Source organism: Artemia sp. Qi Xiang Cuo, chromosome 3 (assembly GCF_049724085.1).
Source record: "Artemia sp. Qi Xiang Cuo chromosome 3, ASM4972408v1, whole genome shotgun sequence".
Taxonomy (NCBI): Eukaryota; Metazoa; Arthropoda; class Branchiopoda; order Anostraca; family Artemiidae; genus Artemia; species Artemia sp. Qi Xiang Cuo.
In genome coordinates this window covers 22,149,866-22,175,027 of record NC_142796.1, presented here as the reverse complement: position 1 = coordinate 22,175,027, position 25,162 = coordinate 22,149,866, and the positions used below count along the sequence as shown (strand labels likewise).

The 25,162-nt window shown below is 47.3% G+C and overlaps 2 protein-coding genes and 2 non-coding genes across 4 annotated transcripts; 2 read left to right on the top strand and 2 right to left on the bottom strand.

Moving 5' to 3' along the window:
* Positions 1-10,468: 10,468 nt before the first annotated feature.
* On the bottom strand, positions 10,469-11,185 carry Nmdmc (NAD-dependent methylenetetrahydrofolate dehydrogenase). Its single transcript, XM_089085967.1, is given in 1 exon segment — positions 10,469-11,185. A coding segment is annotated over 1 exon segment (717 nt).
* A 1,219-nt stretch (positions 11,186-12,404) lies between these two features.
* On the bottom strand, positions 12,405-13,178 carry LOC148953865 (uncharacterized). The gene has a single exon (XM_089085966.1). It carries the CDS (start codon positions 13,176-13,178, stop codon positions 12,405-12,407), a length of 774 nt encoding a protein of 257 aa, XP_088942092.1.
* Positions 13,179-17,847: 4,669 nt separating this feature from the next.
* TRNAA-GGC (transfer RNA alanine (anticodon GGC)) lies at positions 17,848-17,920 on the top strand. The gene has a single exon. It is a non-coding gene; the product is annotated as a tRNA-Ala (tRNA).
* A 2,590-nt stretch (positions 17,921-20,510) lies between these two features.
* Positions 20,511-20,583, top strand: TRNAT-CGU (transfer RNA threonine (anticodon CGU)). The gene has a single exon. It is a non-coding gene; the product is annotated as a tRNA-Thr (tRNA).
* The last annotated feature ends 4,579 nt before the right edge of the window (positions 20,584-25,162 follow it).

Sequence of the window (25,162 nt, the reverse complement as noted above, 5' to 3'; positions counted from 1 at the left end):
TCACTGCTGGCGTGGATACCCAGAAAGATAGGATTGAGCTAGAAATTGTTGGCTGGGGCACAGGGGAAGAGTCGTGGGGGATTGAATATATACAGGTGTGTGGCAGTCCAGCGGACAGCGAGACTTGGCAGCAAGTAGATGAACTGCTTTTAAAGCTCCGCTTCCCCACGGAAGATGGCCGGGTGCTGCATGTAGCTGCCGCTTGTGTAGACTCTGGGGGGCATCATGTGCAACAGGTATACGAGTTTGCCACTCCCAAGCATGGGCGCAATATCTGGGCTATTAAAGGGCAGTTTGGTCCACGTCCAGTGTGGCCCAAGCGCCATACCAGATCGCACAAATATCGCGGGCACATCGTCCGCCTAATTGGCGTCGATAGCGCCAAGGACACCATCTACGCTTACTGGCATGTAGAGCGGGGTAAGCCAGGTTACTGCCACTTTCCCATGCTCTATGATGACAGCTGTTTTGAGCAGGTTACGGTGGAAAAACGCATCACCATGCTTGATATGCGCGGCAACGAAGTACGCATGCGGCAAAAACCCCTAAATGCCAGAAACGAAGACCTTGACTGCCGGGTTTACGCCTATGCCGCTCCGCAGGGTCTGAAGATTGAGCGGCGCTTAGTGTTGGTCAATTCTGGCAATTGGCCCTGCTTTTACGTGTTTCGGCCGAAACGGGTAGCTCGGTGACTACCTCAGAGGTTGTGCTGAGCTACTCTGAACCGCTTGTTACTCGGATGAAAGATAGGTCAATCAATAATCGACGTATATGTAATTCACGTTATCTACAAAGGCGTTACTGCTAAAAGAAGCCAAATAGTGCTCCATCCTACGAGAACAGATCCAGTACAGAGGAGGAGTTGCAATCACCGGACTCTTCGGGCCTTTTCTCCAGATTTGCCACCTTCCATAGGTTCAGTTGTTCATGGGGGCAATAGTTTTCTTTCCCCAACAAATTATTGCTAGTAGTTTAATTTTTAAGATAATTGGCAACATTAAGTTTTCACCATTAAATTATTAAAAACAACAGTTAGTATTCCTGATTCATTTATCTTAAAGTAACCATGGAAAATATCTTCTGCCATTACAGAATTAGATCGATCTTCTTTTATCTGTATGGAAAATATAAATGAGGTTATTGAGAAATCAATAAATCTGGCAGCATCAAAACAAAAATATCTACCAACAACTGGATACAAAGCTTTAAACAAGCTTTCCTTTGCAGAGAATGCCAGAGTTACTATTTTTTCAAATGTGCCTAGTGGGGATAGTAAAACATATTCATGAGAATTTATTATGCTTGAGGAAATATCTAGCGCAGTTGTCCTGGCAACCCAATTTTCAATATCAATGCCTATTAATTGGTTTTGTTTTCGTTGCATAAGGCAGCAGATAGCGGTGTTATTGGAGTGGCTGATTGAGCCGATCAACCCCTCTGGCCACAATGGTTGTCGATCTGCGCCAATGAGGATGTCCAGTGGAGGTGAACCATGTGATAGCAATAAAAGTCGGCATAGATATCGGCCAGCTAAGTACTCCGCTTTACGTTTAGGTATCGCGTTAAGAATATTTTTCTGGCAGAATATTCCTAGCTGTGAAAATAGTTCATTTGCATAGTCCGTCACTGAATAATTACATTGTAAGATCGACAAATTTATAAAAACTGGCGGTGGTAAAGATTTTACGTTGGTAATGAATTTATTTTTCTCAGGAAATTGGCGAACACAGTGGTCTGCAAATTTAGCTGAAGGTCACTCATTATAATCTGTCATACGTTAGTTGCCATAATTTATGTTTATAAATACACGACATAAAAACTAAAAAAACATCTTCGCGCCATTGTATTTGCAACGTCAAATTTACAGCATGATTTATTTTTTAATGCTTGTTCAAAAAACTTGTTATTTGGTATAATAATCATGTAATTGATGATATCCTTATTGAGCCGATCCTTCTTAGGATGCGGCAGGCTAACCCTGTGATTTCAACCGGCTCTGCAATGCCGCACACCTCCTTCGGTGCCACAGCGGCATCGGAGGAGTGCCCTGCAATATATCCTGCAAGTTCGGCCGGTGTGGGGTATGCCCAAAACAGAGTAGGTTCCAGATCTACTCCCAATTGAGAGCTTAGGCCCTTCATAAAACGGGTCACTTCGATCGAACTGAGCGTCATGTTTCCTAGGTGCTCATTCTCATGAACCTGAGGGATACCACCCGCCAGAGCCAATTTTTCCAAGATCACGACCAGAACATTCGAGTATTCCATAATCGTACTCTTGCTCAATCCATTAGTGCTGACCATGACACACCTGTTATTTAATGCAACCCTGCGCAATTCAACCGAACAAATGCCCAGGTGCTACCTCTGAACTTAGCTGTCATATCCAGGCAGACAGTTATATCTCCAGTCAGTTGAGAGGCGTAATACGCTTTTTCTGCTTCTAAGCTGTTGCTGCCATGTTGACTGAGAAATATTTCGGGGAGGGTGGAGTGGTTAAAATCTCGACTTTTGTCGACCGCATCTCCTTGGATGCGGATTTGATTAATTTGGAATGAGGAAGCCACAGCAGGAGGAAGGAGCTGTAATAAACCCGCCACCTTTGGAGCTTGGAAGTGGGCATCTGGCTTGGGCTGCGAATGGCGTTCTAGCTCGTACTGCCGCTCTTGTTGCCCCCCCTTGCGGGACGGGCTATAGCAGCAGGGGCAACTATAGAGGGGTTGGAGAAAGCTAGCCCCAGAGCTATGACACCGATGCCGACGTGACTATGACATCTAGTGTGCGGTGCAAGATAACTTTGACTTTGAGGATGGCTTGCTGCTTTGTCGAACAAAAACAATCACCTTGAGTTGATAGAGCAGACAAACGCACTATATTCGTGCACAGCCTACCGCAAAAAGTACGACAGATGTGCAGTCTGTCACAAAACGTGACTCAACTTCAAGAAAATTATTGTTCGGGCATTGTTTAGGGAGACCGGCCGCCCCGTTACACCTGTGCAGGCTTCAGATTGACAAGCATGCGGGTACGCAGTTCTAGGCAGATTTGCAACATTAGGCAAGCCGTGGCAAAACCAGTGCACATACCACACCAAATACCGATTCGCCCCTATCCCTGCTGGGATAAAAACCAGGCAAGGGGAAAGCCCACGCCCCAACAGCCCATGCCATGGGCCACCACGCTGATCTGGGCGGCCTTCAAGGCTCACAGGATAACACTTGCTATAGTTTGCCAGCCATCCAACAACAGAGCAAAGCCGTCAGTGGTATAAGCATCAGGGCGATGTCACCTGCTTCGTTCGTATACGCTATGCCATCCGGGAGAAACAGCGACAACAGTTGCTTAGGAAAAAGCAGCAGTACAGAAATGGCAAACATGGACCACGCCAACGTCACTGCGCCGCCTACCCATGAAAGCCTGTGTACCTTGTGCTAGTCACCAGCACCTGCAGCTTGTCCTACACGCATGGAAACCACATACATCAATCCATATGGAACCGTAAAGCTGGTAATGACGAGTTGCATCACGCTCTGGTGTGCGGCAAGCGCTGTAGTACTCAAGGCCCCCATTAACCAGGCACAGGCGTTAAACAAGCTGCTTTCCAGACCCAGTGTACCGGCCGATGGAAGGCCGATTTTCAACAAGGATGGCAGTATGGTTAGATCTAAGCGGCTAAAGCTGGCAAAAACCGGGTAGCAGCTATAGGCTGGATGTAAGCAGATCACACAGGCAAAAGCTCCCCCCATGTAAGCATAGGTGCACGCTGAGGCCACGGCAATACCGTATACGCCATGGGTAGTTGACAACCACCAGCCCAGCCCGCCAGACAGCAGCAGGGCGCTGAACATGATTAAAGGAACCGGCCATGCCCTGCCAATCCCTGCTGAGAAGCCTCACAACGTCAAGAATAGCAGACCAAATGGCATGCCCCATACCAGGATGCGCAAGAACTGCTGGGCGATATCCACAGTGTTCGGGTCTTGGCCCAAAGCCAGCATGACAGGAGCCGAATGCCATAACAGTGTCCCCATGCCGAGAGAAAGGATCATGGACAGCAGGATACCCCCGCGAATGGAGGCAATGACTTCACGCCGCCGTCCGGCTCCATGGGCGACCGCAACCAGATTACCGGATGCGGAAACAATTCCAAAAGCAAGAATATAGCACAGATAAAAAGCCGAGAGCGCAAATGCTCCTCCCGCTATGGCCTGGGGCCCAAGCTTGCCCATAAGTTGCATGTCTATGAACAGGATGCCGCTTTGCGCGCATTGTGAGGCTATCAAGGGAGTTGCAAGTGCCAGGATGGATCGTGTATCACTCCGCCAAACCAGCCAGCCCTTTACTTGGGGCTGGTCACGGATTTGACTTCTATGATAATTGTTCATAACCCACTCGTATTTCAGTTTGAATTAGTAATAACACAGAAAAATTTTACCTAAATCAAGTCAATCGTACCAGTTGACACCTCAAACAGCAGTAGCAACATCCTATTCACTTGCTTTCTGTGTGTCCAAGAAAATGGCAAGATCACTCTACCGTACCAAATATCATATCAGCGTGTGGTTGCCCTTAGAATAGAACTCATCCACTTGGCAGTGAATTTTGGCCATCGCGTGTACCAGTACCTCATGAGCCAGGATTCTGGGCAACACACGTTGCGCACCGCTACCATGCAGTGTAGCGCTGGATTCACAGAATAAGTGCAACGCTCCTTCCCGGGTAAACTTCCAGTGGAGTTAATTCACCTAGAACAACTTTCGGAGTCATATTAAGGCGAAACTCCATGTCTCTGATCTCCGACTCATCCAATGTTGCGAAGTCCGTTCCCTTAGGCCAGTAGCGACGAATAAGCCCGTTGGTGTTCTCATTTGTTCCTCTCTGATAACTGGCATATGGTTTAGCGAAATAGATGTGCGCTCCGCTGGCTTGCGATACTTCTGCGTGTAGGGCGAATTCACCGCCATTATCGAGGGTAATTGTGTGCGCTTTACCAACACGAGACAGCAACTCAGAAATCGTTGCGGCAACTGGTTTGGCTTCCTTCCCTGATACCCTTCTATGAGTGTTAACCGGCTTTTCCGGTCCACCAGCGTCACCAGGTTAGCTCCCTTACCGCGCACTGTGTCACCCTCCCAATCATCCACTCTTGAACGCCCCTCTACCTCCTGAGGCCGCATGCTGATATCCACTCTGTTGGGGATAGATATGCGTCCATCACTACTTCGCTTGCCGCCTTTCCAACGAACTTTGCCGAACCTGGGAAGCTTTGTGTGCAACTGCCCACCACCGGCTTTGTCCGCTTTTATACGCTGATAAATGGTCCTATGGCTTAGGTACAGCTCTGGAGCCTCTACCCTCATCCTGACGCTTATTTGCTCAGGAGACCAGCCCATTAGTAGGCCATCTGAGATGATCTCAATATGGCACTCATGAGACTTACTATGCTTCCTGGTTGTTCGTTTTCGCTTATCCGTCAACAGATTAGCTTCTTGAGCCAAATATTCCCCACCAACCGCATTGCACCTTAATTCACGCGAAATGGTACTGGGACTCACCCCAACTGCAGCAGCTATCTCGCGTTGTGAAAAGTTCTTGCTGTGTAGGGCTTGGATTTGGTAACATTTCCCCTCGGTTAACTGCTGGTATTGCGTGCTTTGTCTAGGCATTGTAGGCATCCATTCTGTGGGGTGAGATCTGCAGAATCTACCTGCAGTTGACCCACTTTTCAATCTTCAGAATGTTGCACTTATCCATTTAATCCAGCACCACCTCTGGATTATGGTTTAGCTGGGCCTCTCCCCCCCCTCCTTAGTAGCATGACTCCTAGAAAAACCATCTCCTAAGAAGCCCCGCGCAGACCATTATTAGGTTGTCGGTTACGGAAGGTCTAGATAGAGTTATTAGAGCTTCGGGCGGTTGCATTTACTAGTTCCCTAGCGCTGCTGCAATCCAACCTGTCATCTGAGTCAAGAAGTAACTGGTTGCTTTGTAAGCGATTTTTTTGGGCATGCTTCCGGACTTCGCCTTTAGCTAGTTATCTGCGACCTGGAGAAAAGCGGCGTTTAGAGAGCATAGATGGTAGAGAGGCGGGTAGTAGGGCAGGAGAGTGAAGTCCGCAAGCACCCTCACTAACCCGCGCCGGTTGGAGTTAACCGGCAATAAAAAACCCCAGCTGCGTGGCAGTTGGGGTTGGAGTTTGGTGGAGCTGGCGGGATTTGAACCCGCGTCCGTAAACCCTAACTTCTTGGTACTACATGCTTAGCCTAATCTTTTATTTTTACCGGTGAACGCCGATATGCAAGCTTTCAGCGGTAGAGCTTATTTATTTTAACGTTGGTCGCCTAAAGCACGGCTAAAACGCGAGTCTGCTAGAATATGACCATCACTTCGCTCGCCACCGCAGACAGGTATTGAGCAGATGGGCCTTAGCCGCTGTTAAGCGGCGAGCAACACCTCATTATCAGTGTTGTAGGCATGTACGTTGTCGTTTGCAACTATTTTTTTGCGGCTTTTTGCGAGGCCAACCGCCCCTCGGCATGCACCTTGAAGGTCGTAATTTCCGTCGAATCCAGAATCAGCCCCTCAGCATGTTTATATTGTAGTCGATAGTGAAGATTTTTCAAATTAGTTTTTTCAGCCGTCGGCCGCAGGCAGAGGTTAAATAGGCAATGGGATATAAATGGATTCATCGCGATTTTAATAGCGTTGCTTTGGTCATTTGCCACTCTTTCTCTTTTAACGCATCACGTTTATCATGTGCTTTTTTACCTTTGGCAGTGCCCAGAGTCACTTTGCTCCAGGCACCCTTCCAGTATAGCGATAACGCAACTACCGTATAGCCTTGGCGGTTGATTTTTCCATAAAGGGCATTCAGTTCACGCTGATGGAAGAGCAACTTACGGGTTCGGCTGGCATCACAGATCACATGGCTAGAGGCTAGGTAGAGCGGAGTAATGGTAGATCCAAGCAACCAGGCCTCTCCCTGCTTGATTAATACGTAGCTGTCGCTTAAATTAACTTTGCCAGCTCGTAGAGATTGGACTTCCCAGCCTTGAAGTGCCAAGCCGGCTTCTAAGGTCCCTTCAATAAAATAGTCATGGCGGGCCCGCCGATTTTGGGCAATCGTCCCCGTATGAGTTGATTTTTTAGTCGGTTGGGTAGACATCAGTATACTATTTCCGTAACGCTATGCGCTGGTCAGGTATCAGGCCATTGTACTTTGTTTTAGTGCATCGGTAATTGTGCATTTGCTCAAATAGCACTTTCCTCTGGCCATCCAGGACTGTTACCATGATTAGCTATTACTACGGTTAGTAGCTATTGTAGCGACTCAAAAAACAGCCATGCCGCAGATCTATCGCACGGTTAATACCCGACACAGCGTACAACAAATATACCAGTTGATCAATGACATTCCTGCTTATCCTCGGTTTGTGCCTGGCTGCGTTGTGGCACGGGTATTATCCCAGCAGGCGCAGCAGATCACCGCTCTGAAGGTCATCGCTTATGCAGGGATCGAAAAAACGGTGATTACCCAAAATCGTGCTATTCCCAACCAGTCGGTTCAGCTGCAGTTGGTAGCGGGACCCTTAAAGCAGTTATCAGGAGGGTGGTGTTTGCAGCCGGTTTCTGCAGAGAGTCGCCAGGTAAGGTTTGAGTTGCATTTCGAATTACTAAACCGCTGGTTGGATTGGGTGCTGGATCGCTGGGTTAAGGAGCTAGCGTACGGGATGATGGAAGCTTTTATTCGGCGGGCAACAGCGCTTTATGGATAATCGGATTGCCGTTGAGCTAGTTTATGCTAATGGTTACCAGCAGTGGGTTATTCCCCTGCAAGTACCCTGTAATAGTACCGTGGCTAGTGTAATTCAGCAGTCAGCAATCTTGGTATATTGTCCAGAAATTGACCTGTCTAAACAGCGAGTTGGCATCTATGGATGCAAGAAGCTATTAACTGAGCGGGTTCAAGCCGGGGATCGGATAGAGATCTAGCGACCGTTAGTTGCTGATCCCCGGGAAATTCTTCGGTTGCGGGCGGCACAGCAGCACAGCAACGTTCGCCATGAGTCCTAGAATTACTCTTGGGTCATACTAGGTTAGCGGTCGTTAACTACCGACCTAGGTTTGGGTGCTGACAGAGTCTAGGTGCTAAGTTCGGAGGGTACACCGGGAAAATCACTGATAATTGCTGGCTGATGGGCGTGCCGTCGATAGAACAGGTAGTGCCAACTATCGCCGGACGCAAAGGGATCTTGGAGTGCCGGGCTACCTAATAAAAACAGTACCTGCTGTTGAGTCATGCCGTGTTTAAGTTGCTGAACTTCATGGGCAGCTAGATAGTTCCCCTGGTTGATATCAATTCGATAGACCAGGCGCTTAAAGCTTGAACAGCCTGCATTGCTTACCAGCAGAGTGATGATTGGGATGAACAGTAGAGGGTGACGTCTCATGCGATGTTTGATCTAGATAAATATTGAGTTTAGTGAGATCATAATAGAGAACTCAATTAATGTACAGTATTACCAGCTCCACCATTTCAATACCCACTTTACTCGGCCACTAACATCGGCAGTAAAATAGTTAAATGGGTCGTTTTATTACTGATGTTACCTCGGGCTGCATGAGGGTGTGGTTGGTGAATCAGTGGCTAATAATTCGCGGGCATTGGCAATTGCCGGTGGGGTGATAGCTGCCCCCTTCAACAGGCGGGCAATCTCTTGGACTCTCTGCTCGGTTTGTAGGGCTTGTAATTGAATGCTAGTCGTTTGCCGCTGGCTCTGTTTTTTGACCAGGAGGTGATGATGACCACAGCTGGCTACTTGGGGGAGGTGGGTCACACAGAAGAGTTGGGTTATTGCCGCTAATTTTAGTAAATGCTGCCCCACCACTGAAGCCGTATAGCCGCTGATGCCACTGTCGATTTCATTAAAAATCAGCGCTGGCGTGGCATTTTGGCTAGCGGTCAACAACTGAATGGCCAAGGCAATTCGCGATAATTCACCGACAGAAGTCACCTTATTCAGCGGTTGTAATGGCTGTCCTGGATTGGTGGTCACTAAAAACTCTACATCATCCCACCCTTGTGCCGTCAATGTTCCTTGAGATTTCGCGCAATGGCAAATTTTGCCTGTGGTAGTGCTAATTGCTGTAGGGTAGTGGTGAGCTGCTGGGCGAGCTGTTTGGCAGCTTGTTGACGACTGGTAGTGAGTGCTGTGGCCACGGCCTGAGCAGCCCGTAGCTGCTCTTCAAGTCGTTGTTGAAGCTGTTGCTGATCAGTGGTCTGTTGCGTTAACGCCTCCCAAACTTGCTGTAACTGTTGCTGCTGTTCTGGGAGTGCTTCTGGGGTAATTCGGTGTTTTCTGGCCAACTGAATTGGGCTAGTCAACCGCTGCTCGAGATAGGCGAAGCTTTCAGGATCTAGCTTTAATTGGTCACTGTAGCGCTGTAGCTACTGGCTGGTTTCACTGATCTGAATGGCCGCTTCTTTCAGCATCATTAGCAAAGGGGCACAGCGACTATCTAGGGCAGCCAGTTGACGCATCTGCTGGATTGCCTGCCGCACCAAGCTAGTTAGCGCAAACTGTTCGTGATCACTAATCAGGGCCAGTAGCTGCTGGCTGCGCTGCCAGCACTTATTACGCAGGGCAAGATGCCGATGTTGTTCATTGATCTGCTGATACTCATCTGGTTGTGCTACCAAAGCCGTTAGCTCCACTAATTGATACTCCAGCAGTTCACGCTGGGCAGTTTTTGCCAAGGCGTGTTGTAGTTGCTGTTGATAGGCCTGTTGGGTGGCTATATAGCTCTGATAGGTTTGCTGCATGGCAGCCAAAAGCGGTTGATGTTGTGCAAATTGGTCTAACAGGGTGTGTTGGCAGTGGCTTTTTAACAGCTGTTGATCGGCGTGTTGTCCATGAATTTGCACCAACTGTGGCCCAATTCTTGCAGCTGTGCCTGAGGAACTGGGACCCCATTAATATAAAAGCGAGAGCGACCATCGACGGTGATTGTGCGGCGGAGAATGCATAAGTCCTCTTGTGGCAACTGCTGTTGTAGCAACCACTGGTAGGCGGTTGAGGATTCTGCCACGTGGAAGCAGGCGACTAGTTCAGCCCGTTCACTGGGGGCACGTACCAAACTAGCATCTGCCCGTGCGGCTAAACAGAGTTCGAGAGCATCAATTAGAATCGATTTGCCGGCTCCAGTTTCTCCGGTGATCACCGTCATCCCTGGGGAGAAGTCCATTTGCAACTCCTGGCTTAGGGCATAGTGACGAAGGGTTAATTGCGTCAACATGAGTCACTTCCGGGATGAGTCATCCTGCTATTAATGAGTTTGTTAGGGTTAGATCATGCCTGAAATCAAAGACCCTGCCTAGGACAACCTGATATCAGTGGTCAAGTTGTCGGTTTTGGGGGATTATTAGGCAGTGCCTATTTGCCGAAGTGAGGATACCTAATAACTGCAATCTATTCCGGCTGAGAGTGATACCGTTCACAAACCATTAGGGTGTTGTGCAGCAACATCTCTACTGTCATGGGACCCATCCCGCCGGGTACCGGGGTGATCCAGCTGGCTCGTTGGACTGCCACTGCAAACTCAACATCACCGACTAGCTTCCCTGAAGCTTGGCGGTTAATTCCAACATCGATCACGATGGCACCTGGTTTAATCCACGCTCCTTTGATTAACTGTGGTTGTCCGGCAGCAGCCACCAGCAGATCGGCACGGCTGACGTGCTGCTGTAAATCGCGGGTGTGTCGATGAGTGACTGTGACACTACAGCCACTTTGGAGCAGCAGCTCCAAAGCCATCGGCCGTCCAACAATATTAGAGGCCCCAACGATCAGTGCATCGACACCTGTGAGTTGGCGCTGGGTTAGCGTTAGTAGCTGCATGATGCCATAGGGGGTGCAGGGACGGAGTAACGGAGCACGTTGGCATAACCGTCCGAGATTATAGGGATGGAAGCCATCGACATCTTTATCAGGCTGAATCGCTTCCAGCACCTGGGTAGTATCAATATGCACGGGCAGCGGCAACTAGACTAAAATGCCATCCACTCTTGGATCACCATTAAGTTGGTTGATCTGGGTTAATAGGGCATCGGTAGTTAAGGTTGCTGGCGCCGGATAGACGGTCGAGAAGAAACCAGCTGCTTCACAAGCCTGCTGCTTTTTATCCATATAGAGATGGGAAGCTGGTTGATCACCAACAATAATCTCGGCGATTCCCGGGGGACGTAGTTGAGCCTGTCGTCGGGCCCATACTTTATCAGCAATTTGTTGGGTGATCTGCTGTGCTAATGATTTACTGCTGTGCGGTCATGCGTCTTTTTACTCCTCTACGGCTGAAGGGATTTATTAAGACGGTATTGTGGCAAAACTAAGCGGCACTGTCAGGTAGCATAGAGAAATTCCTTAAGCGCCCGCTATTTGTTTTGAGTGATGCTAGCATTGCTAGCGCTCTTACAGAGTTGACCCCTACTACTTTTATCAGCATAACATAGCGGCATCACTTTAATGGAAAAGACAGCAGGTATTGGCTAAGTGTGAAATAGAGATTTAAAGCAGGCTGGGGCTGATGAACTTAGTAGATGATTTGTTGAGGGGTTGCTTCATTGACTGCTGGATTTTTAAAATGAGCCACTACCACTATAAAAGGATAGAGGAGTATTTTATGATTTATCAGAGAGGGACGTCTCCAATAGAGTTGTTAAAATTAGCGGTGGGTGAGTTATTAGTCTGCTTTATTTTTTTGGGATACCTACTGCCCACGCAAATGTAGATATCCCGATGTGGGCTTTTATTTGGCAACCGAGGCGCTTAGCTTTTATTCCCCTGGTATTTATCAAATATTGGATTTTAATAAAAACCATCCCATAGAATTCAAACTATTCATTAATTTTCTACCATATTTACCCATGTTATGTAGAGTTATAATAGGAGCTGCTTGCTTAGAACCCAGTTTGTTAGATATGTGGTGGTGGTTTGGCGGGCTAACCTTGCTTCTTATGCTTTTCTATGTTTAATCAGGCCGTTGTTCTTCCTCTGTTTAAAAAGCATATTGGAAGATTTTTTCTATTATTATTTAAATTAGTACTTGGTTTATTATCAAAAGTAGTTGGCATTAGCTTGGAATGAAACTGACAGTTACCAGTTATGCATCAGGTGTCTGTTAGGTTAAATCTGGCTCAAATTTTTTCCACCCAGAACTTGATGATTTCAGGGATAGCTTAAGAGCGCTCTATAAATCCTGTTATCCCGGGGAGGAAGCATCAGGTTGTTATAAGATTGTCTATAACAACCTATTTATAAGAGTATAATTTTCTGAAACGTTTTTGGCTCGAGCTAAAGAGTTACAACACATAATGTCCTATTTTGTTAACACTGTTGTCATCTTACTTCATTCATCGTGCAGCGCAAATCCCCAAGATGAAAATAAGCATCGCAATAACCAGAGACGCTGGAGCTGACTGTCAAGCAGAGCAGAGGTTAATTTCAATAAATCACTATCTGTGGATGGAAATGTAAGCGCGTCATACTCTATATGCACTGCCGATAGTAAAGCACGTCCTTCACCCATTTTAATAGCGATAATGGCTGCAGCAGGCGATTCTGTGATTTCCTGATACTCGGCAATGACCTCCACCCCAGGATATTTCGCAGCGTCCACAAAGCAGGGACCACCATTATAGAAAACATTAAAAATGGTTGATGAATCGAATGTCCGCAGCCGAATACGGGCACAACGAGCGCTACGATTTTGGTAATAGCAGTAGCGACCAAATAGTGGCCCCACAGCAATTTCTGGAAAGAAACAAAGGGGCCGGCGACCGATCACTTCTAATGGTCCCCTTTGATCAAATTCAATGAACGTTGAGGCATAATACGCTCCTGCACAAATATCCAAATAGTTACCGCCTTGTGCCACATATTGTTCTATATGCTGAATTGCCGGCAGCTGTAAGCGCTTAATATAGAAGCGATCGGCTCCCCCTGGGATCACCAATAGAGCAGCATCTGTTCTCCACTGACCCTGAGTTATCTCCCGTGCATTAAGTCTCTTGGTTAAATACTGTTGACTCAGTAGGTTTTGTAAACACTGTTCGGTCTGAGACAACGCTTGCTGACTTACCCCGTGGTCGTGATACAGATAAATGGTAGTTGCTGACCTCATAGATCTCGTTTTAATCTGCTTGTATCAGCTAGCCTGAATCATCCTACAGTACATTTATTATCACTTTTTTATTGAGGCCGCATTCATTTTTCAAGGCCGTGTTGCTATGTCGGCGCTCCTTGAGTGCGTAACCATTGTCGGCACTGCTGCATCTGGTCGCGTAACTGGGCAGCCTGCTCAAATTCTAGATCTTGGGCATGCTGGTACATCTGCCGCTCTAGCTTTTCTAACTGTTTGGTTTGTTCGGTCGGGGATAAATACAACAAGTGCTGTAGCTGTTGCTGACAGTTGCCGTTTCACGTGCCTTTGGTTTACTCGATCCAACTTCTAAGATATCGATAATCGCTTTCTGTAAGCCGCGGGGTACAATGCCATGGGCTTGATTGTGAGCCTGCTGCTTAGCTCGACGACGCTCGGTTTCCGCTATCGCTTGTGCCATAGAATCAGTCATGCTATCAGCATATAAGATGGCTTTGCCATGGAGATGATGGGCTGCCCGTCCAATAGTCTGGATTAACGAGCACGTGGATCGTAAAAAGCCCTGCTTATCCGCATCGAGTATCGCCACTAAAGAGACTTCAGGAATGTCTAAGCCTTCACGCAGGAGGTTAATCCCAATCAACACATCAAAAACCCCTAACCGCAAATCACGGATAATTTCCATCTGTTCTACCGTATCAATCTCAGAGTGCAGGTAACGCACTTTGACCTGATGTTCCTCCAGATAGCTGGTGAGATCCTCAGCCAATCGTTTAGTCAAGGTGGTCACCAGTACCCGCTCCTTTCGAGAAACTCGTTGATAAATTTCTGACAGCAGATCATCAACTTGGGTGGTTGCTGGACGCACCTCAATATCAGGATCCAGTAAGCCAGTAGGGCGTACCACCTGGTCGTTAACATGGCCTGCAGATTGCTCGAGTTCATAAGTTCCGGGGGTTGCTGAGATATATAGGGTTTGTGGCGACAAGACGCTGAATTCTTCAAAGCGCAGGGGACGATTATCTAAAGCGGAGGGCAGACGAAAACCATAGGTGACTAAGGTCTCTTTACGGGCGCGATCACCCCGATACATACCGCCAATTTGTTGAATGGTGACGTGGGACTCATAAATAATTAATAGGCCGTTTTTCGGTAAATAATCGAATAGGGTCGGCGGTGGTTGACCCGACTGTCGACCAGATAGATAACGCGAGTAATTTTCAACCCCCGTGCAATAGCCAAGCTCCTGTAACATCTCCAGATCATATTGAGTTCGTTGAGCGAGGCGTTGCTCCTCGAGTAGCCGATTTTCTTGCAGCAGTTGCTGACGGCACTTGGCTAGCTCCAGTTTAATCTGTTCAATGGCCTGTAGCAACCGCTCACGTGGGGTCACATAATGAGTTTTCGGATAGATGGTGTAGCGTGGCACCGCTTGCTGCACCTGCCTGGTTAACGGGTCCAGCAGTAACAGCTGTTCTACAGTTTGGTCAAATAGCTGAATACGCAATGCCAACGTTTCCGAATCGGCTGGGTATACATCGATAACCTCTCCACGTACGCGGAAAGTACCGCGTTGTAGACTTTGATCATTACGGGTATAGTGCAATTCCGTTAGGTGGCGTAATAACAGCCGCTGGTCGAGAGTGTCGCCTCGCCGCAGATGCAACATCATCTGTAGATAGAGCTGTGGATCACCTAAACCGTAACTGACGGATACCGAAGCCACTACAATCACATCACGTCGTTCCAATAGCGCCTTAGTGGCGGATAGTCGCATCTTCTCAATGTGCTGATTGATTGTGGCATCTTTGTCAATAAAAGTATCGGTGCTTGGGACATAAGCCTCTGGCTAATAGTAATCATAATAAGAGACAAAGTACTCCACCGCATTGGTAGGAAAAAATCCCTTCATCTCTCCGTAGAGCTGGGCGGCTAAAGTCTTATTGGGTGCCATCAGCAGCGTTGGGCGATTGACTCGGGCAATTACATTGGCAATGGTGAAAGTTTTGCCAGTTTCCGTAGTGCCTAATAGGGTTTGATAGGCAAGCCCTTGTTGGAGCCCCTCGACCAAACGATCTATTGCTTCTGGCTGATCGCCGGCTGGCTTAAAAGGACTTGGCAAGCGAAACGGGCGAACATGCCCTTCAGTATCTAACATAGGGGATAAAGGGTTCGAGGCTTCCTAATCCGTTAATTATCGAGCGAACGGCTAACGGTTGCTCTCGCTGGGCGTAGTAACCTGTTGTCTAATTGATAACCTTTTTGCATCACTGTCACTACATGATTTGCTGGAGTACCAGTGGCATCGACGACAGTCATCGCTTCATGCTGTGCTGGATTGAAAGGCTCACCAGGCTCACCAACGGAGGTTATTTGGTGTTTATGTAAAACATTTTGCAAGGATTGGTAGGTCAACTCAATACCTTCAATCAGCTTGCCCAATAACTCTAATTTTTCGTTAGTGGGTAAATTAGCCAGCTGCTTGCCTGAGGTAATGGCGTGTTCGAAGCTATCGATAACTGGAAAAAGTCCCTTAACAAACTTCTCTATAGAAAATTTATGCGCTTTTTCTATATCTTGGTTAAAACGGTGTTGTAAATCCTGCTGCTCAGCCAGGTGACGCAGCTGTAGGTCTTGCTGCTGTTGCTGGAGCTTACCTTGTAGTTCAGCGACCTGTGCTTGCAGTTGCTGTAGCTGTTGTTGATAGCGCTCTAGCGGCTGCTCTGTAGCTGCCGGGGAAACGGCGGTTGCTGACCGATTATCAGTAGTAGTTTGAGGAGCATCTGGCGTCGTTGTTTGCTCAGACTCCGGACTATGCATCATTGAGGGCTCCCCGCTATTCATCATCATTAATTCTGTCATATATATTGGGTAGCTTGCGCTGGCTTAATTAGATTATTATGGGGTTAGCAATCGCGGTTTCAAGAGAATAGGATGCTAGTAAAACAACAATTTTTGACTCCTAACGGGATGGTTTAATCAGGGACCGAGAGTTTACCACTATTGGGCTGGTTGGTCTGCCCAGAAACGGTCAGGGTGCTAACACCCATGCTCAATTATATCATTGGTTGCGGCAGGCAGGTTATCAGGTATTGGTAGAACAGCGAGTGGCTCAGCGATTAGCGCTGGGGGATGGGTATGGCACATCATTCAGCAACATTGGCCAGAACGCTGATTTGGTGGTGGTGGTCGGTGGCGATGGCAATCTGCTCAGCGCATCAAAAGCATTAGTTTAGTCCTCTAGCCGACTGATCAGGGTTAATTGGGGCCATCTAGGGTTTTTAACCGATCTCGATCTGGCAGATGCGCAACAGCAGATCAAAGCCGTTTTGGCAGGGAATTATTCTCAAGAACAACGCCTAATCTTAGATGCACGAGTGGATAGCCTTGATCAGCATTGTCAACAGCAGAGTTATGCCATCAATGAAGTGGTATTACATCCACATCAGGTGGCCTGTATGGTAGAGTTTGAGGTCTATATTGATAACCGTTTTGCTTTCGCGCAACGGGCTGATGGATTAATTATTTTGACGCCAACCGGTTCTACGGCCTTTTCACTTTCTGGTGGTGGTCCGATTGTTGTTCCCACCCTAAATGCCATGATCATCATGCCGATGTTTCCCCATACCGTCTCTGCTTCATTACTGGTGATTGACGGTAATAGCTGTATCCAACTCTATTTTTCCGCCTCTTCTGCTACGCTGCCACTGGCACTTAGCTGAGATGGCCATACCCAACTGCCGATTCAGCGGGGTGAGCATGTGGTTATTCAAAAAAGTGCTCATCAGCTCTCGCTCATTCATCCCAATGGCTACGACTATTTTCATCGTTTAAGTGAAAAATTAGGTTGGTTGAAGAAATTATTTTAATCTCAGTTCGGTATAAGTATTGAATTTCCCTATTTCCTTAGATAACATTTTACCTTATTAAGATCAGAGAAATCACCAAACAAACTTATTGAGGGAATGGTATTATGATATCTGGTGGAAAACTTGTACTAAAGGCACATAAAATTGATAACAGTAGTGGACAGATTGAGGCAAAAGAGCTCTACCTGGAATGTCAAGAGTTTAGTGGACTGAGTGGAATAAAGATGGGTATCACAGAGAAATTAACGTTGGTTGGAGTTTGCTCGTCGATCAATGTGGTTTTATTTCTCAGTGCTTTGAAACTTAAGTGCTTGGAATTTAAGTATTGTCCAGGCTTGCTTTCCACAGTAGAAAATCTTACAGCATTAAGGCAGTTAAGCAACCGTGGGGTCACCGTTACGATAAGTGGCAGCGTAGAATCAACACGTGGTTTTGAGGAGTTCGTGCCTGGTTATGGAGCAGAACCAGTAAGGCTTGCTTCTGGAGTCGCTGCACTGCACACGACTGGTATGGAACAGCTGGGACCTGGTTTTGATACTTCGGCTTCTGATACTCTTCAAGGTACTAATAGAATATCAGATATTACTCGCCCAGGAGCATAATTGTAGGCACTAAATTATTATCCCCAGAGCTAATCGCATTTGGGGATGCGTATGCCTGGCCTTGCTGAATTTAATCAGGCAGTCTGGTTAAACCCGCGCTATTGAGCACACCTTCCTGCTAGATAGGTGTGCTCAATAGCACTAATTTTTGTTGACTTACGGCCATCGGCAGCCTATGATGCCCAGCGTCTCAGTTAAGTACGCTCATAACTGCATGTGGGGGCTATAGCTCAGTTGGGAGAGCGCTTGAATGGCATGCAAGAGGTCACCGGTTCGAAACCGGTTAGCTCCACCATATTGAAAATGGGTGCTGGTTATATTGATAGCAGACTCGCACCTTCTCTCCGCTTTAAAATGCTTGCTTGTGGCTACTCAACGTACTTATGCAGTTGTTGTTTAGCTAGGGAGCAGTGTATTAACCGCCGGCGGTCAACAGCTTAATCGTCCCTTGATGCTTGAATTGGTGCGTCAGTGCGTCGCCGTACAGCAGCAGGGGCATAAGGTGGTTATCGTTACCTCAGGGGCGATTGCCACTGGCCGCGCCCATTTAGGCAATCCCGAACTACCGAACACTATTGCTAGCAAACAGCTGTTGGATGCTGTTGGACAGATGCGGTTGATTCAGCTGTGGGAGCAGCTGTTTGCCCTGTATGATTTACCCATAGGTAAAATGCTGCTAACACGCACCGATCTCGAAGATCGGGAACGCTTTTTAAATGCCCGTGATACCCTACTCACTTTGCTAGAACGGCATATTATTCCAGTTATTAGTGAAAATGATGCCGTGCCAACCACTGAGATAAAATTTGGAGATAATGACAATTTATCCGCTTTGGTGGCTATTTTAGCCAGCGCTGACAAGTTGCTGTTATTAACGGATCAAGCTGGTTTATTCAATGCCGATCCCCGTACTCAAAGTAATGCGCAACTAATTCCTGAGATCTCTCAGTGGGATAGCCAACTCTGGGAGATGGCTGGAGGTAGCGGTTCCATCTTAGTTACCGGTGGCATGCATATCAAATTGCAGGCAGCACAAATTGCTTGCCGAGCTGGCATTGAGGTGTTAATTGCTGCCGGTAAGTGCCCTAAAGCGGTTATTGATGGCGTAGCGGGTCGGTGTGTGGGCACACGCTTTCATCCCCATTCTATTCTACTGGAACGGCGCAAGTGGTGGCTGTGGGGAGCCCCGATTGCTGGAGAGATCCAGATTGATCAGGGAGCTATGGTTGCTCTGTGTCAGCAGGGTAGCTCACTGCTTCCCAAGGGGAATTCTAAGTATCAGCGGTCATTTTACACGAGGCTAGGTCGTTCGGCTGGTGACGGCCGATGGACTTGAAATCGCTAGAGGAGTTAGTCGTTATGCCAGTGAGGCACTACAAGGAATTCAAGGGCATCACTCTGCGGAAATTCAGCAAAGATTAGGATACACTTGAGGCCCGGTAGCCATTCATCACGATGATATGATCTTTTATGAGCCGAGAAACCTATGCTAAAAGAGATGGGGGTACAGGCCCGTCAGGCCTCTGCGTATTTAGCACGGCTAACGCTGGAACAAATAAATCAAGCACTGTTTGTGATCGCCGAGGTACTACAGCAGCAACAATCAGCTATCTTGGAAGCCAATCAACAGGATAGACAAGCTGCTCAGCAGGCAGGCTATAGTACTGCGCTGTTAGATCGGTTGCTATTAAATCCGCAGTGCCTAGAAACACTGCAGCAGGCATTACAACAAATTATCTGCTTGCCCGATCCGCTGGCTCAGCCAGCAGAGTATCAAACGTTGCCGAGTGGCTTACGGCTGCGGTGTCAGCGCGTGCCAATCGGTGTTATCGGTGTTATTTATGAATCGCGACCTAATGTTACCCTGGATGTCTCAGCATTATGATTGAAAAGTGGTAATGCGGTTATTTTACGGGGAGGCAGAGAGACACAACGCACCAACCATTGTTTAGTAACCCTGATTCAACAAGCACTAGTGCGTAGTCAAATCGAACCGACAGCGGTGCAGCTCGTCCCCTCTACCGATCGCCACTGGATCAATGAATTAATTTGTGCCAATGGCGTCGTGGATTTGCTGATCACTCGTGGCGGAGAGGCACTGCATCGGTTATGTCGCGAGCAAGCGACGGTACCGGTGATAAATGGAGGGACAGATATTTGCCATCTGTTTGTTGATGCCAGTGCTGATTTAGAACGCACGTTACCGTTAATTATCAATGCTAAGGTTCAGCGTCCCAGTTCCTGTAATGCTCTAGAGACCTTGCTGGTGCATCAGGCAATTGCTAGTTATTTATTGCCTGCTTTAAGTGAAACACTTGCTCTTACTGGGGTAACGTTACATGCAGATTGCTCCGCCATGCGCTGGTTATTGTCGGGCCCAGTGAAGGTGCGTCCTCTTTGTAAGGAGGAGCTTGATCAGGAGTGGTTATCTCTGGATCTTAATCTTTGTTTGGTTGAGGATATCGATGGAGCAATCGCCGAAATTCACGTCATGGCAGTGGTCACTCCGAAGGTATTTTAACCCAGGATCCTAGCCATATGCAGCGGTTTACTCAGGGAATTGATGCTGCAGTTATTTATGTTAATGCTAGTACCCACTTTACTAATGGCGTGCAATTTGGCTTAGGTGCTGAAATGGCCATTAGTACGCAGAAGCTGCATGTCCGGGGTCCTATGGGGTTAGAGTCATTAACCACCACCAAATGGATTGGAGAAGGTGACTATCTGGTGTGCAGATAACTGCGGAATGTGTTAGCGGCTGTCAGTAGCCCTAGATTAATAGGAGCTAAAGGTTTAGCATACCGCTAAAACAGAGGACGTCAGTTAACAGAAAATAATTGACAGCGAAGCATTTAGCCTTATTCTATCTGGGGTTTGGGTTGGCCGGTATAGCTCAGTAGGTAGAGCAGCGCATTCGTAATGCGAAGGTCGTAGGTTTGACTCCTATTACCGGCACCATCATAACTTCTGCAATCATCCTTAACCCGTTCTAATTAAGAGTTTCTAACTGGAGTATTGCCGTGCTACAACGGCCACGAGCCAGGAACTGCAGAGCGTATCGTTGATATGGCCCTGGTATCAGCAATACCAGTCATATACTTAACATTAGTCAGCACACCGTTATACAGCGCTTTAAAAAATAGCACCATAAAAGTGGCACCCTATTTTTCCCACAATAGAGCAAATTATCTCCCATCTGTTATTATAACTAGATTCATGCTTCATGAGCATCTTAACCGCACGACAACGGATTTCTGGCAAATAATTTTTTACTCTTTTTATTTCGTTTCCATCTTTCTATTCTCTCACAAGGAAAAATTAGAGTCTCCGGAAAACTCAGGGGGATGCACTGGGTAGTCAGCCCTTACTGGTGCTGTCTATCCAGGTAATATCTACTGTAGTTCTGACCTTATGGAATGAAAGCCTAAAATGAATAAAAGGATTCAACAGTACCAACAGCTAACCGAAGGTCAACGTTACCAGATTCAACTGCTACCTAGCAACGGCTTTTCACAGCGCAAGATAGCCCCGATGTTAAGGTGCCTAGGAGTAAATTTCACGCGAGCTAAAGCGTAACACGGCGGTTGGCAAGCACTATTGTGACTCGACAGCTAATCCACTAGAGCCAATATTCGACAGCGTTCAGCCAGGAAGTTTATCAAGGCTTACCAACGACATCATAAAATTATCGCTATGGCCTGGTCTCCTAAAAAAATAGGTCTTAGGATGAAGTTAGAAGTCACTGAGCTGGTACTTAGCCATGTAACCATTACTTATCGTCGGATAGTGACTGATATCGCTTGACCCTGCTCTCCGCCAACAATTCCAGGGCAGATTACTTAGTGCCTATCATTGATGCCGCTGTGAGCGCTGCCACTATAGCATCTGTGGCTCTGAGAGTCGTCGGTAGTAAGATCAGGTTGGCTGTTTACTTTATATTTTAGTAGTAAAATGAGTTTGTTTTTTAGTTAAATTTATTATATTATTAAATACAATATGATAAATGTATGATATAGCTGTTAAGTTTTCATGAAAAATTTCCAGGAAAAGTATTCACCATTTGAGCCAGGTTGTGCAACTGTGCCGCAGGCAACGGACTCCCTATGGGAGCAAGAAGACGAGGTGGATTGGGGGAGCTATTCAATCGTCGATTGGTAGGTGTTGCCTAAGCGCAACTTGGGTGGAGTTGAACTGGCTAGTATTTCCACTGATTTGGCTTATGGGGTTGGTCGTGCAGAATTCTTCGCCAAAGATGCTCGAATCAACGGGGCTATTTTAGCAGATACTGACTGGCAGGTGTTGTTCTACTCTAATGATAGCGATAGCACCAATCAATATGGTTATAAAGCAGTGGCAGTTATTAATCGCCGCACCCAGGCCGTACATATTGCTACAGCGGGTACCGTGCTAAATCATTATGATTGGTTAGATGATATTCTCCTAGCTTGGGGCACTACCCCGAATAAACTGCATCCTCTGAAGTCTTTTGTCAATTCTGTGATACAGGCAGTGGGCGGGGAATCGGTGGCTGCTAACTATCAATTTAGTACTAGTGGTCATTCATTGGGCGCAGTGGTAGCGGATTTAACTGCGATGGAGATAGCCGTGCGGGGATTAACCCTGGTTGATTCGACTACTTTTGAAAATCCAGGATCAGCCACCGCAATTGATTATGCGATTAATCACCAACTATTCAGTTGCCCGATCGATAGCCAACAGGTTGAACAGTTACGGCCGCGCTATGTGGTTTACAATGCCAGACCTAATCTAATTAATTGTACTCAGCTGCAATTTGCTCAGCGCTGTTATCTGGTATTGCCGACGCAGAAGCACTACTAGACTCCAAATACCAGCAGGCAGCGACTCGGTGGTCATTTGCCAACTATCTTTACGAGAAGGTAGGCTCGGCATTTAGTTATTGTGCCAGTTATTTCGGCATGAAGCAGCTATGGCAAATTCAATGAGATCATTGATTAGGGAACTTTAAACAGCTGTAACAATCGTTGCTGCTTCCGGTGAAGCAGTGGGGCCCGATACCTTTGATAATCGATGGTGCTATGCTGCCTATAGGGTTGCCTACAGAAGATCTGCTAGCGGCTAATTTCGTGGGTAATGAGCTGATAGTACAGACAGAGCAGGAGTTTTTAGTGGATTTCTATGGGGTTAATTATCAAGATATTCAGAAAATAGCTGCTAATCATCCGGCAGCCAAGGCTAGCCGACAGGGAGTGCCGACTCACTCAGATTTTCAATCGTTAACTTGCCATCAGATGGCTTCAAATCCTAGCCAATTGATTGAGCAGAACTGTGCGGGTAGTCTTGGAGATGACTATGTCTATGATTACCAGTTTACTGAGCTAAACAGGTATCCCCTCTCCTTGGAGAGCTTGCCAGCGTTAACCCAAACCCTAAGGGGGGTTAGTTGTGTAGGATAGCATTACTATTTAGCTGAGTCTTGCACCGTAGCTTGCCGTAGCTGCACCTGTTCGACTCAGTGGTTGGGGCCATTAAAAAGAATTAATTGGGCCCACTGGCGTGTCGGCAAGATGTTTTGTTGAAGATTAGGGCCATTAATAGTGTTCCAGATGCTGCTGGCAGTGCCAATTGCCTGTTCATAGGTTAGTTGAGCATAGTGGTGAAAATAGCTCCCAGGATCGCGGAAAGCGCTATCGCGTAGCAGCAAGAAGCGCTCGATATACCAGCGTTTCAGCCGCTCCTCGGGGGCATCAAGATACAGTGAAAAATCCAGAAAGTCGAAATAAAACGCTGCGACTGCTGGCAACGGTAATCGTCGCGCTGCTGGAGTACGTTAAGCCCTTCTAGAATTACCACCTCAGGTTGTTCAAGGTATTGGTATTTGTCTGGGATAATATCATAGAGCCAATGGGAGTAGAGCGGTGCCGCAACTTGCGCTTTTCCCGCCTTCAGATCACGCATAAATTGAATTAAACGCCGCCGATCATAGGAGTGCGGGAAGCCCTTCTTATCCATCAGGTTGTGAGTTTGTAGTTGCCGGTTGGGGTAGAGAAGGCCGTCGGTGGTGACCAAAGCGATTTGCCGTGGCTGCGGCCAATGGCTGAGTAGCCACTGTAGCCACAGTAGTACTGTAGCAAACGGATCGGTGGTTTGGCAGGATCCAGCGGGTTTTCAATGGCGATGTACCAACTATTTTTTTGTGGATTATTACCTTTGCAGCGGATTTCACCGCCGATGTTAACCAGATAGTGCTCGATCCTCAAGCCTTCTAAATAGTCAGCTAAGTCATCTACGCCATACCCTTTGCCGATCGCTGATCGAGCGACAGTTGTGGAATTTTTTTTATTACCCCCTTTTTTTGTACGACTAAGTGATTTAATCCAGTCCAGGTCTGATAGAGGGCAATGTCGGCATCACTAGGCAGACGGTTCAATCTGGGAGGTTTAGGACCGAAGCCCCAGAGATCAACCAGAGGCCCTAGGGTGATATCCAAGGCTCCTTCAGTCAGCTGATGGATGCGAACGGCTTCGAGAATCACTGTTAGAGTTTCAGTGGCCATTGGGAAGTGTTGGTGAGTGGCTTGACTCTGATTAAATCGGCTAATTTCCGCCTGTGGCCGATAGGTCGACATTAATTGATTAATCCGCTCTAAACGCTGCTCCAGTGCTTGCTGTAAAGCATTGGCTGCAGGTAAGTGGGAGAGCGTTAAATAGTGAACGGTGTAGTAGGTTCCCATGGTTGATCCGTGCAATTCGAGCCAGCGCTGCGTTTGCCGGCAGCCACTCAGGAGACTGAACCAATGGAACAGCACTATCAACGGGATCAGTCTGGCTAGCTGGATGAGCATCAAACGGCGCTGGCAGGAGGTTGAGCCGCCTGGTGTTAGCAAGGCAGACATCTGTCTACTCTCCAAAATCATCTAGACTAATTTGCTGATCTTCAACACCAAGTTCTTGAAGCATGGCGATCACTGCTTTATTCATCGCCGGAGGACCCCACAGATAAAACTCACACTCATCATCGGCTTCATGTTGCTTTAAGTAGTTGTCGTAGAGTACCTGATGGATAAACCAGGTATAACCTTGCCAGTGATCATCTGGCAAGGGATCAGAGAAGGCGACAAACCAATGGAAATTCGGATACTGCTGCTGCAGTTGATCAAATTCCTCAGTGTAAAACATTTCACGTTTAGAGCGGGTACCATACCAGAAGCTGATTTTCCGTTGAGTCTTTAGGCGTTTTAGTTGATCAAAGATATGTGAGCGCATGGGAGCCATACCGGAACCACCGCCAATAAATACCATTTCAGCCGCTGTCTCTTTGGAAAAAAATTTACCCAAGGGGCCCGATATAGTGACAGTGTCACCTGGTTTTAATGACCAGATATAGGAAGACATCTGCCCAGGTGGCATGTCAGGGTGTTTGGCTGGCGGGGGGCAATGCATATATTTAGCATAATGATCCCCTCCTCTTCTGGATAATTGGCCATTGAGTAGGCGCGGCTAATAGGGTCATTGACGGTAGAGACATAATTAAATAGCTGATGGCGTTGCCACTC